This window comes from Squalius cephalus (assembly GCF_949319135.1).
Source record: "Squalius cephalus genome assembly, chromosome: 3".
Lineage (NCBI taxonomy): Eukaryota > Metazoa > Chordata > Actinopteri > Cypriniformes > Leuciscidae > Squalius > Squalius cephalus.
In genome coordinates, this window is record NC_137124.1 from 39,001,872 (window position 1) to 39,019,079 (window position 17,208).

The window sequence follows — 17,208 nt, forward strand, 5'->3', positions numbered from 1 at the left end:
AATTATAAGAATTAGGCTACTGACTGAGCTAGAGATTTTGACGAGGCTCAGAGTTATATCTTATATAGAATCGGTTCCATTTTGTAGTCCGATTCCTGCACGAATTTTATTTTAAGTGAATCAATGGGCTATTTTATAAAGAACGTATGCATGAAATAGGCTAAGCCTATATCACTTTTTTTCTACTTTTTTTCTTTTCAATAGGCTATATAAGAACATTGAATTGCATTTTTATGCTGCCGATTAAATCGCCAACACATTTTTTAAATAATTGTATTAAATTAATTTCTGTTTGAAATTTGATGATTTCATCATTTTATACGCTAACATACTTCTGAGGGCATCAGCCTACATTCAATATTCGTTTCTCAAGTATTTCTACAAATTCCTTGCGATTCCTTTGAACTCGAGACGCTTTACCTGTTGTGACGTAGGCAATGGGGCGGGGCACTGAAAGGACTTGACTGAAGCCTGTGTTGCCTATTAGAGATTACTGAGACGGCTGGAAAGCGAATTCACGCTTATAGTTTTGTTTCTCTGGCGGATACATTTAGCTCTATGCTGTATATGTTTTTGGAATCCCACATTGGATATTCAGATATCATTTACCCGGACGGGAATATCCGGTGATCATACGGGACAATTGAATTTGTGTTCAAGCCAGTGCTGGAGGATTTAGACGCCAGGCTTCACGCGCTTCTTCTGCTTCAAGCTTCAGACAGCGAATGTATTTAACATCGGATTAAACTTAGGGAAAGTTGAACATTTTCTCGGAAGCAAGCGGATTTTGTTTCTACTCATATTATGCGATGCGCTGAATTGTGCTGGTGATTATTTCGAGACTCAAAGAAAAAGAACATCGTGGACGTTTTGAATTTCTGTTCTGTTGCGGACAGCAAGAATATGCTGACTTAAAATTAGTTTAGTTAAAATAGCATCCATATTTTACATATTAATTGGTTAATCCTTTTAAACTGCGTAGCCAAATCTGCAATCTTTCTCGTTATAATGACCTGGAGCTGAGACTCGAAATAGAGGACTGTCTCCGAACTAGTAGAAGAGCGGTTCCTGTTGTTGGAACATGAAGTCAGTTACTGGTCTGTTTGCTTTAACTGTGTTGCTGTGTTACACGATCTCATCCTGGAGCGCCACTATCAACAGCCATGGAGGTGAGTTCAGTTGATGCAGGAAATAATAGCTATTAGAATGACATCACATCTCTCTTTGAAATGTTTGAAACGCAAAGAAGTACTCACATAAAAAGCTGGTTTAAAACTCAAATATTTAAAGTGTTATTTGACACTTTTGGTGTGTGTTAGCTTTTGCATTTTCCAAGGCAACGAAAAGTCGTGTGAATGTAATAGGCGGGAGGCAGGTGACAACCTGTGCGCGCGCGCACACATGGAAGCTATGGAAAAAAATAACCATAGACATAAAACACATCAGCGGTATATTTTAATTTGTGGCAGTTGTCGATTCAGCATTATTTGTGTGTGTGTGTGTGTGTGTGTGCGCGCGCACGCGCGTGTTTATGTCTAATCGTAAGCTTTATGCATCTTCAGTGGCTCTATGCTTCACTAGTCCTAATGATTCACGTAGCCTATTGATTGATAGATAAATAAAATGTAAATAGGCTAGAAAATGTCATAAAGCCCAGTTTCAAGGGAGAAATACAGTGTGTGAGACAAATCATTCCTGGGCACAGTCATGTTCCCTCCAACACTGTTTTTTTCTGAATTTGTGATAGTGAATGATGTTTTCACTCGCTTGTTTAACTTTATCTTGCCGATACTCTCTCACTCAGCAGATGCAGTCAGACCTGCTCATTTAAATGTAGGCCACTATGAAACAGCAGTTGACAGTTTTGGGCAGACTGCATAATGCATAGGTACTAGACAGTGATTTGGGCTTTCCATAAGCATGCTGGTGCTGAAATTATGTGAAATGCCACTCTGAGGAACGGAAGATTTAGCTACTTGAAAACACTAAAGCACCCAACTCATCATCCCTCCTCACCTGAGCACTCTTTGAACAGAAAGTCCACTCACCGACACACTACAAATGACACTAAACTACACTGTGGAAGTCTGCTTTAGAGAACTTTTTTTCATCAAGCATATTCTGTCCATAGTTACCGTTATTTCTGACAGTTTAATGTAATTTTAGTATCTTATGCAAAAAGGGTTTCTTACACTTGCAATTGGGCTGTTGTATTGAATATCCAAACATCACAACATTTTGGGAATGCCACACAGGCAAGCCGAGTGATGTTATACTAAATATCAGAAACTTCATTTGACCCATTAAAGGGTTAGTTCACCCAAAAATGAAAACTATCCCACAAATTACTTACCCTCAAGCCATCTTAGGTGTATGTGACTTACTTCTTTCAGCCAAACACAATCAGAGTTATATTAAAAAATCTCCTGGGTCTTCCAAGCTTTATAATAGGAGTGAATAGTAACTGAGATTTTGAAGCCCAAAAAGGACATCCATCTATCATAAAAATAACGGCCGTACGCGAGTCAAGTTCCGGCCGAAGAGTGAACTCTGACCCGACGCATTACATATTGACGAACACAGAAGTGCAGAGGATAAGCAAAAAACAATGGTCACGAATTAGAAGTCTAAAACAATAATTTTTAAAGAGATATGTCGGACGAGCTTGAGTTTGTTGCCCAGCCCTATTTGTTTGAATAGCGAGAGGCGTCTATTCTCACCTAAGCTTACGCTATAAGTCCTACATCATACGCCGGAACTCAACTCTCTCGTGAATGCGTGGATGGACGTTACTGAAAGCTAGTGAATACAGTTTCTAAAGTTATAATTATGGATATTTTTCTTACAAAAACGCATCACTTCACTTTAGAAGGCCTTTATAAACCCCCGGAACCGTATTGATTACTTTTATAATGGATGGATTTGCCTTTTTGGGCAAAATCTCAGTTCCCATTATAGGCTAATGCTGGGAAGAGCCAGGATTTTAATATAACTCTGATTGTGTTTGTCTGAAAGAAGAAAGTCATATACACCTAAGATGGCTTTAGGGTGAGTAAATGATTTTTGGGTGAACTAACCCTTTAAATTAGAGAACTGTTGTATGAAATATATCATACGGTGAGCTGCAGATAGAACATTTTTTATCTTTTTAGTCTCTTATGTCTTTGTAGCTACTGTGGACAGAGTGATATGGGTAGCCATGATCATAATACTTATCTTAACTCCTGTGATAATCAAAATGTGTTATACTCCAGTGCAGTCCATGTGCATGACCTCTTTGCCTGAGTAAATCCTTGGCTCATATGGGTACCCTCGAATAGTGGTGTTTCTAATTCTACTCACATGACAATGATTAGGAACTCAAACACAATGGTCACCGTTTCACACGTTAAACGTGATGTTGTGAAGCCTGACTGATCAAAATCTCCTGTTTTGGAAACATGCTTTATATACAATGGTGAGCAATTTGTAGAATTCAGGATTTCTATTTAAACGTTCAGGGCTGGTTGTTTGGTGACATGGAATTAGCAGATTCATGCTGGCTTCTTGTCGTTTGTAGAAAAGGATTCTCAAAACAAACCTCAGAGCAGTAGTTTGAAACATGAAATGGAATGCATTAGGAAACATGGAGGAACAGCAGTAATAAATAAAGGAATATATAAGTAGACAGGTTTAATAAGGTGAATCTTGTGCGTTGGTTTCAGATATTTCTCTTCCACCTACACATGGTCATGACTTTTGCATTCTTCTCACAGCTCACTCCTACAGCGTTATGGGCTTCTGTGCATCAGCAGAAAACCTCACAGACGTTTTGTGCTGCATTCCTAACAGAGCGGCAATGGGGTTTTTTGTGTTAAATGTCATAGCTAACGTAAGCACGCTGATGAGAGCTGTATTCAAATTGTTGGATAACAATTTGACTCTGTGTGAACAGTTTGTGTCCTGCATTTTGCAAATTCTTGAACCTTTTGCATAGTCCCCCATAAATATACCAAATGTTTTCTTTAACACAAGGTGCACAATTTATCTGTCTGAGAAGGGGCTCTCTTGGGAATCCCTCTAACTTAATTTCTTGTCTTTAGAAACACTTTAAAGTGCAGTGTTGATTAGATTATCTCTTTTCAAGGGTATATTTATGCAAACTTAATAGAAACAGCACAGCAGGCTAACAGTACACAAGGTCTAATAAAGGTCCTTCCTGGCGTTGGAGGGTAAGACCAGTGTGGCAGACAGCTTGGGTCAAATGTCAAAGGTCGTGCTGCATTTGTGAATAGATTGTCTAGTCTGTTTAAGGATATGAGCTTTGCATAAGCTTTCTTGTTTTTCTCTTACAAGCTTCCTCTCAGTCTCATTTATTTGATCCATGTTACAAAATGACTATGAACTGATTAATGATCAGACAGATTACCTAACGACCAAGCCAAGAGAACACAAATCCACAGCCTTGTCCTTGTCCCAAACGATTCTCAGACTGGGACGCTAAATCCGTCTCTGAGAGAGCCAATTCGGCATGTCAGTCTGTTTGCCGTCTGTCTGCTTGACTCTGTAATACAGACCTGGTGTAGATTGTAATGATGAAGAAATGGAATGAACAGTGAAGCCATATTTGATGCATGCCTGTGTGCATATAACTAAACAAAAATTATGGAGTGTTTTTTTTTTTACTCTTTCAGTAAAACCTGAATAAAGTATTTATTCAGAATTTCATTATTTTTTCGATATTCATCTTTATCTTACTCTAAATTCATATTTAATAGTGTTATAGCTTTCATAGTCTTTAGTTAAAGGTGCATAGTTTGGTGCAAATTTAAAAAAGTTTTACACATACACAAGAAATAAATTGTGTTTTTGTAAAGAGTATGTATGGTGAGGGTCACCCCCCTCAATGTGTTTCATCATGTGGAGAAAATCTTCACGCTCATTAGCTGCTTCCTGTGTAGATACAATAGTAGTGTATTGTAGGTTGGTGATTTGAAAACAAAAAAAATTGACAATTAGAGATTAGACACACTTATTAGGCCCTATTTTAACAATCTAAGTGCATGGTCTAAAGCGCACAGCGCAAGTGCACTTAGGGTGTGTCCGAATCCACTTTTGCTAGTTTAACGACGGGAAAAATGGTCGGCGCCCAGCGCATGGTCTAAAAGGGTTGTCCCTTTTCTCTTAATGAGTAATGGGTGTGTTTCAACCAATCAGAGTCTCATCTCCCATTCCCTTTAAAAGCCAGCTCGCACCATGGCGGATTCGCTATTTACATGGCAGAATTTGCAAGCGGAAAAACTGAACGCTTCTCTAGTGAGGAAATGGATTTGCTCATACGTGAGGTTAAGACCATTACCATTGTCTTGCTTTACTAGTGACAACGGGAGAATCAGTACCTCTATGCCATGAAGAAGCAGAAAAGTTCTGAAGCCAGAAGACAGAAAGACTGACAAAGACAAAAAATAAACCTCTCTCTCAGTTTAATTTACATAAAAGACGATCACGCAGATACATGTCATAGATGGCAGTGCAGTGCCTAACACCGTTGTGGTATCAGTACTTAAGTACACAAACAACAGCAATCCATTGAACTACTGAATGCACCTTTAAACTAATATGAATAGGACTGTAAAAGCTCTCGAATGCTCATTTTTGCTTTTAAATAGGCCTACATTGTTTGCTCATTATTGTCATATTTTGCTCTCTGCTCCAGTGCCTTTTATTAAATGCGCTGACGTACATATCCTACACAAAGGCTCACACCCAATAAGACACACGGCACGCCATCATATAGTTCTTCCAATCCATTAGTGCTCAAGCTTAACAATCAGATCAACTTTCTGCTTCAAAAGTGTTTTGTGTTGCAGGAGGCTCCAAGTAGATCTTAAGACTTGATATATCAGAAATACAAAGACAGATGTCTCTACCAGCCACTCACACACCCTCTGATCTCTGGCACACATACCCAGTCATTTGTCCCCAACTGAGGATGAGTGGACAGTAATGCAGTGTTCTGACTCATCATCAGTATGTGCTCAGTGCTCACGGACTCCTATAAGCTTACCGGGATTTCACTAAGTAGGGCATGGTACTGGATCAAAATCCTTGTTGGTCCTGGAACAACTATCAACCAAGCAAAAGAACACAGTTAACAATGTTGAGGTCATTGGTGTGCTTTGTATTATGATGCAGCAGTCGACATTATTGCTTAATTTTTATATTTTATTTTATTGCTTATAATAAAATAGTCAAATTGCTTTAGAGGAATAACTGATTTGATTTTATCCACCCCAAGGCTGTGCAATAATGCAGCTACTGGATGTTTATATTAGCAGACCTTTGAGCTTCTTTGTGCCACACCTGGAGATGTAATGACCTGTTTCTGTAGTGAAGTGTGACATATACACACACTACTGTATGTGTGTGCTCCCTTTGGGGGAGGTGTGATGGTCCCTACTGTGGAAACCTTCGCTAGAAGAGCTGAGTTAAGACTGCTGCACCCTCAATAAAACTCACACTGCAGGGTGGTAGGAAACAGCTCTCTGTGTCTCATTAAATGTTTCATGTGCTTATTTTAATGAGTGTCTATCTGTTTTCCTCAGCCTGGATCCGTCTGGTACAAATATGCAGTTCGGTTGCGGTCTTTGCATTAAACTCTTAGGGTGGGTTCCCACTTGGCAGGTTTGGTTAGATTTAAACGAACTCTGGTGAGATTGCTCTGTTAGTGCAGTGCGTTTGGATAAGTGTGAACGCTGCCATCCGAACCCTGGTGCACACCAAACAAGCGGACAGATACTCGAAAAAGCACAGAATGCTCAAGCATGCCTGTTTTTTCTGACCATAGAAGTGATGTTGCCTATTACAGTATATGGTACAGGCATCGGTAACATCTCATTGCAGAAGATCTTCATTTGCGTGTAACGGAGGAATTCCTGCCACTGTTTTGACTCCTTTATACATTTTATAAACTCTTTGCAAGTTCTCAGCTGACAAAAATACCATCATATGTACATACAACTAGCACACTTAGCCCAGCACACAGCATTGTTTTGGATGTTCAGTAAGTTTCAAGTTGCCATTGCAAAGTATATGCCATAAAAGCAGTTTTTTTGTTTGTTTTGTATATTTAGGTTCGGTGTTAAAAATGAGTGTGAATGCTAAGCGAATCAGGACTTAATGAATAAATTGGTCTGGACCAAAAGAATCAAACTACAAGTGTGAACACACCCTTACACTGTGTCTACACCAGACGCGAGCAATGCGACGTGACAAAAGCACTAGAACCCATTATAATCTTTGATGCTGTCTACACTGGATGCGGCACGACACAACGCGACAAATTCCCGACAGTAAACTGATGCTCCGTTCTGTTTCTGATGTACTTCAAGCACTCACGCTACTTCTGACACCAAGAACAAATGGATTTCCATTTGCAATGGATTTGCTTTTCCCCTGAGGATTCTTTGATAAATAGAAAGTTCAAAAGAACAGCATGTATTTGAAAAATAAATCTTTTGTAACTTTACAAATGTCTCTTCTGTCACTTTTAATACATTTAATGCATCCTTGCTTCTTTAAAACAAATTCTTACTGATCCCTTAGAATGATAGTCTTGTATATTTGTCAGTGGAACACATTTAATGACCTGCTTTCATTGGCCAGTTACTGACTCAGCTCATGAATATGTGATAAGCTGTCATGATGGATGAAGAAGGTGCTGTGGGTCAGCGGGAGGGGACAGTCGAGAGCTGCTGAGCTCTGCACTGATTGGAAAGTATTGATCTGAGGGAAAGATGGGACATGAACACAGTTCAAGGAATATGTGTGCATTGATCTGCTCTTAGATATTATTGAGTTAGTTCTGAATGTCTGCCCTTTCTTTTGGTTGTGTGATGCACTCTCTGGCACACTGATACTTTTTCACCACCTTTTTTTCTTTAGTCGAGCACTCACTACTCCCACTAAAACCCATTAGACTTTACTTTCTTTGTGCCTCCTGTTTCTACTATGGACAAAAAACAAAGGTACATGCAGCGTGTTGAGGAGAAGTGTGGTATTACTAGGGCTGAGTAAAACATTTTTTTCTTATGATTAATCACAATGTTCATTTGAACAATTTGATATAAATTCTTAAAATCCTGGGATCAATCTTTTTAACTTTATGCCAGTGCTTTTTAACTTTATGCCATGCTACTGCTGAATCTATATCCTTGATTATGATTGACTGAGCTACATTGGAGCTGTAATAAAATACTCTATAAACACACACATGTGACTTCATTACATCTGTATTACTCTGTCTATGTGTTGCTTTGCAATCATTCTCTTAAACATTGGTAAAGAGCCACATTGCTTGGCGGAAGAATTTTATCATCAATACATTATTACATTTTTGTTGCTCTTATTTTATGAAACCTTGACAGCTAAATGTAGTAACCGTTTTATAAAAGTAATAAGCTCTGTCAAGCCATGGTTTACCATGACTTATTATTGCTTTATCGTACTATATTGAACTAATTTATATCAGTAACCTTTTAGGACTCTATACATAGGCTAGGACGTTGAGATCGTCGGATCAAATGTTGCTGGCTTTCCCTCGTTCAATGAAGAAGTCAAAGGGTGAACGAGCTTTTACAGTACTTGCTCCTAAATTGTGGAATAGTATTCGTCTCTGTATTCGGCAGGCTCCAACGCTATAGAGGTTTATAGGTCTCAGTTGAAAACATAACTTTTTAAAAAAGGCTTACGTTGAAGGATCACTCTGGTAACCATACAGCGACACTTTGGAAGCAGTGTTGGCAGTGTTATTTTTCGGGTCTGCTCCAACCATGACTGTGCCAGCGAGGAAACCCAGCAAACCTATTCAAACCCTTAATGGCAGGATGCAGCCTTGAGAGAACAAAGGAAGACTGGAGTTCTCTCTACACGCATACACACACACACACACATACACACACAAACATGTATACGACCCTCCCCTGTTTCAATCAGAAAAAGCCTGACTAATGGAAATCACTGATTGTTCTGTGGAGGTGAAGGTAGAAGATGTAAAACCCATGCCCTTCTCTCTTTCATCCCTTTCTTTATTGCTGGCCTCTAATTGGCCACTGGAGGTGGTAATTAAAACAGGATGGCTTGTGAAACACTGAGGAAGGTTAATTTGTCAAATGGAGGTTTTCCCCGACTGGTCTCGTTGCAGGTTGCCTGTTTACGCCGATCTAGGACCAGCCCTTCCAACCCTGAGCCTGAGATCTGATCAGAGCGCAAAGAAAAGCACTAAAGACTCCCCGTCGTGGTCATATGGGGAGAAGTGGATGCTGGGAAGTCCAGACGCAGCCCGAGCTTCTGTGTGGTGGCTGCAATATAAGGGAAATGAGAAAAAGATGCGGAATGATTTTTTGCATATGTTTCGGGTGGCTGTGCAACAGATGCCACCCTCTTTCTCTCTTTCTCATCAAGCTAAAAGGTTGAATTATCTCTTTCGAGCGAGCAAGAATAAATCTCAGACAAAGAAATTATTTTGATGCATGTCTCTCTGGAGAGATTCTTTCACAAATTGAAATGATTTGGAATAAAGCCAAGCAGGGCAAGGAAAGAGTGTTACAGGAAGCTGCGTGTGTATGTTTCCTGCTCTCTCTCTCTCTCTCTCTCTCTCTCTCTCTCTCTCTCTCTCTCTCTCTCTCTCTCTCTCTCTCTCTCTCTCTCTCTCTCTCTCTCTCTCTACCCTCTGGTGCATGTGTTCCTCTGGTTTTGGTAAAAGCAGCAGCCTAGTAGAAAATCATTATTGCCTTGTTCCATTATGATAATTCAAGTGTTATGTTTTTGTAACGTAAAAGGGGTTCTGAGTCGGCATGATTGCGAGACGCATAGAAAGAGGATGAAACTCTAAAAGCTCACACAGCCTTTGATCTCATGCTTCGACTTAACTGAGTGAAAATATTAACCTGGCTGAAAGCTTTGTGATATGATGAGAGTGACTGGAGTTAAAGAACACAGAGAGAAAACAGAATGGAGGGGTGAGGCAGATGAGTGTAACGGAGAAGAATGAGAGTGTCACCATAAGCTAAGTTCGGTGTTGTGTATTATCCACTAATAGGATTGCATCAGAGGGGTCTGTCTCAGTGTGATACACAATCTTTGACCAAACATTCTTTCATGTGTCAAGAACATATTTCACCCCAAATTCAAGAGAAAGAATATGAAATTATATTAAGTAAGCAAGCCTATTTTTAGGACCATTAAGATTTTTTCTTTTTTTCTTGTGACACTATTTTCATGATAATTCTCATTACTGTAATACAAAACAATCTTATTCATTAATCAGAATTTTTGTAACATGAAAAAAAAAAAAATATTTTTTAAGTATTATTACTTAATTTAATGTATGCAATATATATATATATACATATATATGTGTGTATATATATATATATATATATATATATATAAATACTTTTATTCAGCAAATGGATCAAAAGTGACAGTAAATACTTTTTACACTGATACAAAAAAAATCTATTATAAATAAATGCTGTTCTCTTACTGTTCATCTGGTAATGGCTGCTAAAAGTTATATTTATATGCTGAAAATTAAATATATAATTTATTTTAAATTGTTATTTTAAATGTATAATTGTAATATTTTTTCACAATATTATTTGTGCTGTGTTTTTTATTGAATAAATTCTGCCTTTGTGAACATTAAACACTTTTTCAAAAACATTTCTAACTCTTACAGAGCCCAAACTTTTAGTGTAGTAATGATGCATTGCAGAGTATAATATCACAGTGTGAACTATTTTAATTATATTTTCTTTATTTTGTTTCTGCAAAATTGTATTTTAAATTTTCCTTTAATTTGGCGGGAAAATGTGATGTAGACTTGTCTTCAAGAATTGCACACAGACAGACCGTTATCTGAGAGATTAAGAGTGTGATTTTGATTTCAGTCACTCTCAGTTTTGATGGAAGGGGAAACTAGCAATGCATCACAGAGAAAATTCAGTTGGTTTGCATGGGTGTGCCTTCGATTCTGCATTAATGTTCACAGTCAAATATCCCAGTCAACATGTAGGTCACTAAATAATGCATTGTTTTCCTGGCTACAGTTTAAAGCTCTTACTGATTCATTGGATTTTCGCCTCATTTCTTCTTTTATCATCACACAGACCTATTTTATTTAATGGAGCTTTCAATGACTCATCCCATAAACCACCTGTTACACATTTTCAACAGCCTGTTTTTGTCTGTCCTGGTTTGACACTGGTTCAGTGTTTCAGTCAGACGGTCTGTGCTGGCTGGTTAGTCATTTTGTTAGCTTTAGATTTGCATAACAGAAGCTTGAAGGTTCTGTAATTTGTAAATTCAAGAAAAACGTCACTATAGACATCTAAATTTAAATGCACCAAACACTCAAAAGCATTTGTCCAAGGGAGATAAGTTATACAACTCACTCTCTCTATCGCAGTCTCTTTTATCGGGTCTTTCGAAGAAAGGAAGTGCATTCAGGATGTTCTTTTACAGCAGGAAATTGTTTTAGATCTCACCTTCTGCCAAAGAGAAAAGGCATGTTGGATATAACTTTTTGTACGCATTGACATGAATAGTATCAGGCTTCATAAAAATATAATATCCATAGGACATCCAAGACAAAAGATCAGATATAAGCAGCTTTGCAAACACTCTTAGTCTGAGAGTGTAGGTGTGTTTTTATATAATCATACATTGTTCCAGTTAGACCTTTCTGTAAAAAGCACCCGTTGGTTTAGTTGACCTGTTTCTCTAGTCGACCTCCCCATGTAAGTTGAAGCATAATTCAACCAAATGGAGAATTATGGCTGCATCTAAAATCGCATACTGTCTGAGTAGGTACTACATTTGATGAGGAACTTACTTTATGACTGTTATAAAGTATGCTCTATAAAGTATGAATGTGTATAGTATGAATGAAATCCGGATGTACTGTATCCATCACGCTGCCATTGCGATAGTAAAGTGTCCATCAGATGGGCATTTCGAAACCTTGGCAAAAGTAGTAGGTGATCTGAAAAGACCTGTTTTTTCATTGTAGATATAGTAAGGTAACTTACCGTTAGCTAATTGATGTGTAGCATTGTTACAGTCTTTGAACATGACTCTGTAAACATGACACTTTCAGGAATTGTAGTTGAAAACCATGTTTGCCTAATATTAATAAAGTGAGTGACCCCCTTCAACGTTTGTGTCCTCATCACATTGCAAGGACATTAACTGACACAAAGTAACATTCGTTCAATAAACATTAAACCACATGCTAATGGACTGAAACCAGAACACACCATATCCACACAGAGACAGAGGTCGATAGCATCAGTTTATAAATATATAGCAGATCAATTTACAGATGTATACTGGGTGTCCATAAGCATGTGCGGTCTAGACTTTGTAAAGTTGAGCAGTGGTGTATAAACTGTGATGATGTCACTCTAAAGATGTACAGTAACGTAGAGAGTCTAAAATAAACCAGGTAAAAATTTGACTGTATTGTCTGCAAACATTTTAAACAGTGCAGTTTTATTTTAGCCACTAAAGCATATTAGAGTTTTGACCATATATAGTGCTGTTCGAAATGACTGAATGCAGACAATTGTGTTTGTTTTACATGTAGAGTTTCAAAGGCTGTGTTGATAGTGGACACAGGCAGCTGTGTTTTGCATCATTCTCTCTCTCTCTCTCTCTCTCTCTCTCTCTCTCTCTCTCTCTCTCTCTCTCTCTCTCTCTCTCTCTCTCTCTTTCTCTCTCTCTCTCTCTCATTAGTCTTGAGGGCTCTCAGTACGAGCTCATGTCCAGAGGTACCAGGCAACCATGCCTGACAACAGTCAGCTGAGATTTGTTTCTGTGCTTGTTTGTTTGTTTATGTGTTATAAATATAGACTCTGAAATGTAGCACAGCTTGTTTGCTTGATTTTTTTGTTTGCTTGTTTACATATGACCCACATGTTTGAGAAAGAGCAAAGGAGCAAGAATTTAGTTTTTTTTTTTTTTTCATATTGTAAAAAAAATTAATTAATACCACACAACTTTAAAATAGGGGACACTAGGGCTAGTTGTCACATAATAACTTTGAGAAGGTTTTTGTATGTTACATTGGTCAAAACCCACATAAATTATAATTGTTTTGGTCAATTTTACCCTCCAAACTAAAATCTCAATATCATCATATTTTGATGTATAGATCTTTGCTCAGCATCTATACAGCTGTTGAGTAAACATGTGAACACAATACAATTAGGAATGAATTTAAGGGGCAATTTTTTAAGGGGTAATTCACCGCTGCCAAGACTGACTTTTAATAAATTTGCTACATGACTAGAGAAAACCGAGAAAAAGGGCTGTGGCGTTCGATTTAGCCAAAAACTTCGATACCCAAAATGGACTTTGGCGTTGCCCAATTTTGCCGCTACCCCTCTGTTGATCCAACTGTCCAAGGGTGGGGATACAAAAATGCTGAAAAAAGACTTTGTTTATTATACCACTGACATTGTAACAATACAAAACTGGTTTAAAATTGGCGAACTTATCCTTAAACTGAAAGGAAATGAAAGGGGATTTTTTTAAAGCTGCAGTCCGTAACTTTTGTCGCTCTAGCAGTTAATAAACAGAAATGCATGCGTCTTGCTGAAGAACATTGTAGCCGGTGCTACTTCTCTCTGTTTATGTCTAGTCACGCAGGTACTGGGCTACTTCGCAGTGGTGTGACCCGTACCGGTCTAAAATAGTCTGAATATAAACACTTATTATAGGTGTACCTTTATGATTCAGAATAAGACAAAAACACGGTTTGGAAAAATGGATTCATGATGTACTCGCTTATAAATATAAATTGTGTACATGTTGAACACAAAAAAGCTATGGACTGCAGCTTTAAGTGTCAAATTTTAAACAAATTGTTTAAAATGTTATCATTTTAAACAATATAATATTTAGATATTTCATAATTATATAATATATTAATAATAATTATAATTATACAATATATAATATTTATTTAGTGTATAATATTTATGAACTTAGTAATACTGCATAGTATTCTTTTTTAAAATGATGTTTCTGTACGTATCTCGGTTTTGAAATGTTCGCAAAGTATTTTAGAGTAAGGTTTGAAAAATTGCGGTCCCTTTCTAATCCGCTCCATTACATTCGTTATGTGACTCTTTGGATTTCCAGGCATCTTTTTGTGCATCATAATTGTTTTTCTGCTGTCACAAAAGTTTAATATTTGTTCAGTGAACTGCATCTTTTGTCCTGAGTAATAACCTGGAAATTACCTGGAAATGTTTACTTTTATTTTAAATACCTATTTGAACTTTAAGGTCTGTGTTTATGCAAAAATTCAGTTTCAGAAATGAACCCGCTCTGAGAAATATTTACTGAAGTGAAAAGTGGGACAACTATCCCTGGTCTCCCTTACACAAGTTTTCCATGTACACATATGATGACACATGAATGTGCATGAAATTGGTTTCATTTTCAGTGTCAATGTAGAAAAACCAGATGAAAACCAGCATTTTTCTGGTCTACCTGTATGTGTGACGTGCATAAATATTTCTTAGTGTTTAAAGGGTGTGTATATGGACAAAATCATTTAATAACCCTGAAGAGTTTATTCATTACATCCTACCTTGATGACACACACAAAAACTACAGCAATGGCATTTGAAGGAGAAATGCAAGACATGGAGAGAGTGAATGAGGCCTGATAGAAGAAGAGAGGGACGGTAAAAGAGAGAGAGGTCAGATGTTGGTCCGTGGTTAATGCGTTTATCTCAACTATGTCTGTGCTGTCAGATGTGTACCATTGTTATGTCCAAGGACACTAAGTGGGAAAGTCAGTGCACTGCTGATAAATTTATTCGCTGTGTGTGTGTTTGTTTGTGTGTGTGTGTGTGTGTGTGTGTGTGTTGCACTGAAAGAGCATCTATTCATGCTCCACAGCGACAGAGAGACACACACTGATGTGAAGTTTTCTCCCCTCAAGAGGTCTTTCAGAGAGAGAATAAGAGCAAAAAGAAAGACCTGCAGGAGGAAAACAGGATCTAAACAGGATCGCTGGCATTCCTTCATTTAGATGATCATTAATAATTAATGGATGAGTAAATGAACACACATTCCGCTCAAGAGCAAATATTTTTGAACAGGGCCTTTAAATGTGATTACAGCAGTTAAACTGGAGAAAAAGCTTGTGTTCCTTGGATTAGAGTGTGTGATAGAGATTAATGCGACCTCCAAACAATGCCACAGTGTGAGTGTGTTTGTGCACCATTGTTAGTAGTGGAAGTGAGCTTTTGGCTCCACAATATCAGTGTGTGATAAAGAGCAAACAGGAACGCGGCTAAAGTGTAAAACTGACTGCTGCTGAGTATATAAACATTCACACACACACACATATAGATGCCACTTAGAGCATTTCTAGGTCACTCTGCAGTTTGGCCTTGGTTCCTAAATGAGCCCACCATTGTTTTTGGTTTATTGAGTTGTCTTGAATAGTGATAGACCTAAGTATAGGCCCGGCCAATTAATTATCTATTAAACAAAGTCGTGGTGAGTCTTTCAACAACATAAAAAAATCTTACTGACCCCAAACTTCTGAACAGTAGTGTACTTGAGCTAAGTCTTGTCAGGGCATAATATAGATATTCTCTTATAAATACTGTGTAAAATACGTGTTTATTTGATTTTAACAGTTATATGACTCATTTGTAATTCTTAAAATGTGCTATGTTGGCATTACATCTGCCATCAGTCACCCGGTGCTCTTGATATCAGCCATTAAAACCCTAGTCGGTCTTGAGTTTTAAGCTAACAAATAAACACATGAAGTGAAATAAACGAAGCACTGTAAACTTGAATAATGCTTCCCTCCTACAAACAAAATAGCGATTACCTCACTGTCATTAATCTTGTCATAAAGAGACTATGGGTGTGAACTGCTCTGCACACACACACACACACACACACACACACACACACACACACACACACACACACGCATACACACACACACGCATACACACACACACACACACACACACACACACGCATACACACACACACACACACACACACACACACACACACACACACACACACACACACACACACACACACACACACACACACACACACACACACACAAAACACTGAGACATACACTTCTTTATTTTTTAGTTATCTCAGTTTTCCCATCACAATAGGACCTGAACTCTAATTTTGTGGATTCTTATATTACTGAAATGTATATTAAAGGTTTGTGTACATAAATATCTTCCGCTGGTGAAATATAATATCATATTTGCCAAACAGATGTATTGTGTATTATAAGCTGCTCATCCCTCATTGGTTCTGTTAGAATCCTGGATCTTGCCAGTTTCTACAACAGAAGTTTAATCTCTGTTTTACCCGTTCACGTGTGTGTGTGTGTGTGTGTGTGTGTGTGTGTGTGTGTGTGTGTGTGTGTGTGTGTGGAGGGCAGAGGGGCCGAGACCACCAACACCCCTCATCATGTAATTACAGTAGGGATCAGGTGATTAAGGTTTGGGTCATTGGGTTATCATGCTTTTGGAGGGTAAAGAAGATTAGCAACCAGACTGAAGGATTACTGTTCATCTTGAAGAGGGCAGGCCAAAAATGAGAAAGGGGAGTCTAATACGCCCATGGAGTAAACAGAAGGCGGATGAGAGAGAGAGAGACAGTTATTAAGTACATCAAAACTTTGATAACTATAGTTTTGCACTCACTAATTGTTTCCTCATTTTTGTTTCCTCATTCCTCGCTTTACCCTTAAAGAAATGCATAGTACTTATGCATAGGAATGTGTTTAAAATGAAACAAACTACCGTTCAGGTTTGGTGTCAGTGAGATGTTATTAGGGGAAATACATTACTTTTACATGCATTTGATAAAAAGTGACAAAGACTTTTACACTGTTACAAAAAATGATTTATTTCAAATATTCTATTTCAAATAAATGCTGTTTTGGACTTTCATCATTTATCAGAGAATCCTGAAAAACTGTTTTCAACATTGATAATAATAAGGAAAGTTTCTCGAGCACCAATTCTGCATATTTACAGTATATTTCTGAAGGACCATGTGACACTGAAGACTGGATTCAGCTTTGTCATCACAGGAAATTTATCAATATATTAATACAATTTTAAATATATTAAAATAGACAATAATATTTCA

The 17,208-nt window shown here is 37.8% G+C and overlaps 1 protein-coding gene across 2 annotated transcripts in view; it reads left to right on the forward strand.

The window, feature by feature from the left end:
- The first annotated feature begins 446 nt into the window (after positions 1-446).
- Positions 447-17,208, forward strand: part of sema4f (sema domain, immunoglobulin domain (Ig), transmembrane domain (TM) and short cytoplasmic domain, (semaphorin) 4F) — a 72,232-nt gene continuing 55,470 nt past the window's right edge. For both annotated transcript variants that reach the window (XM_079866304.1, XM_079866305.1), the window contains exon 1: positions 447-1,169. In XM_079866304.1, the coding sequence (XP_079722430.1) occupies positions 1,082-1,169 (88 nt within the window). In that variant the 5' untranslated portion in view covers positions 447-1,081. The remainder of the gene's footprint in view (positions 1,170-17,208) is intronic.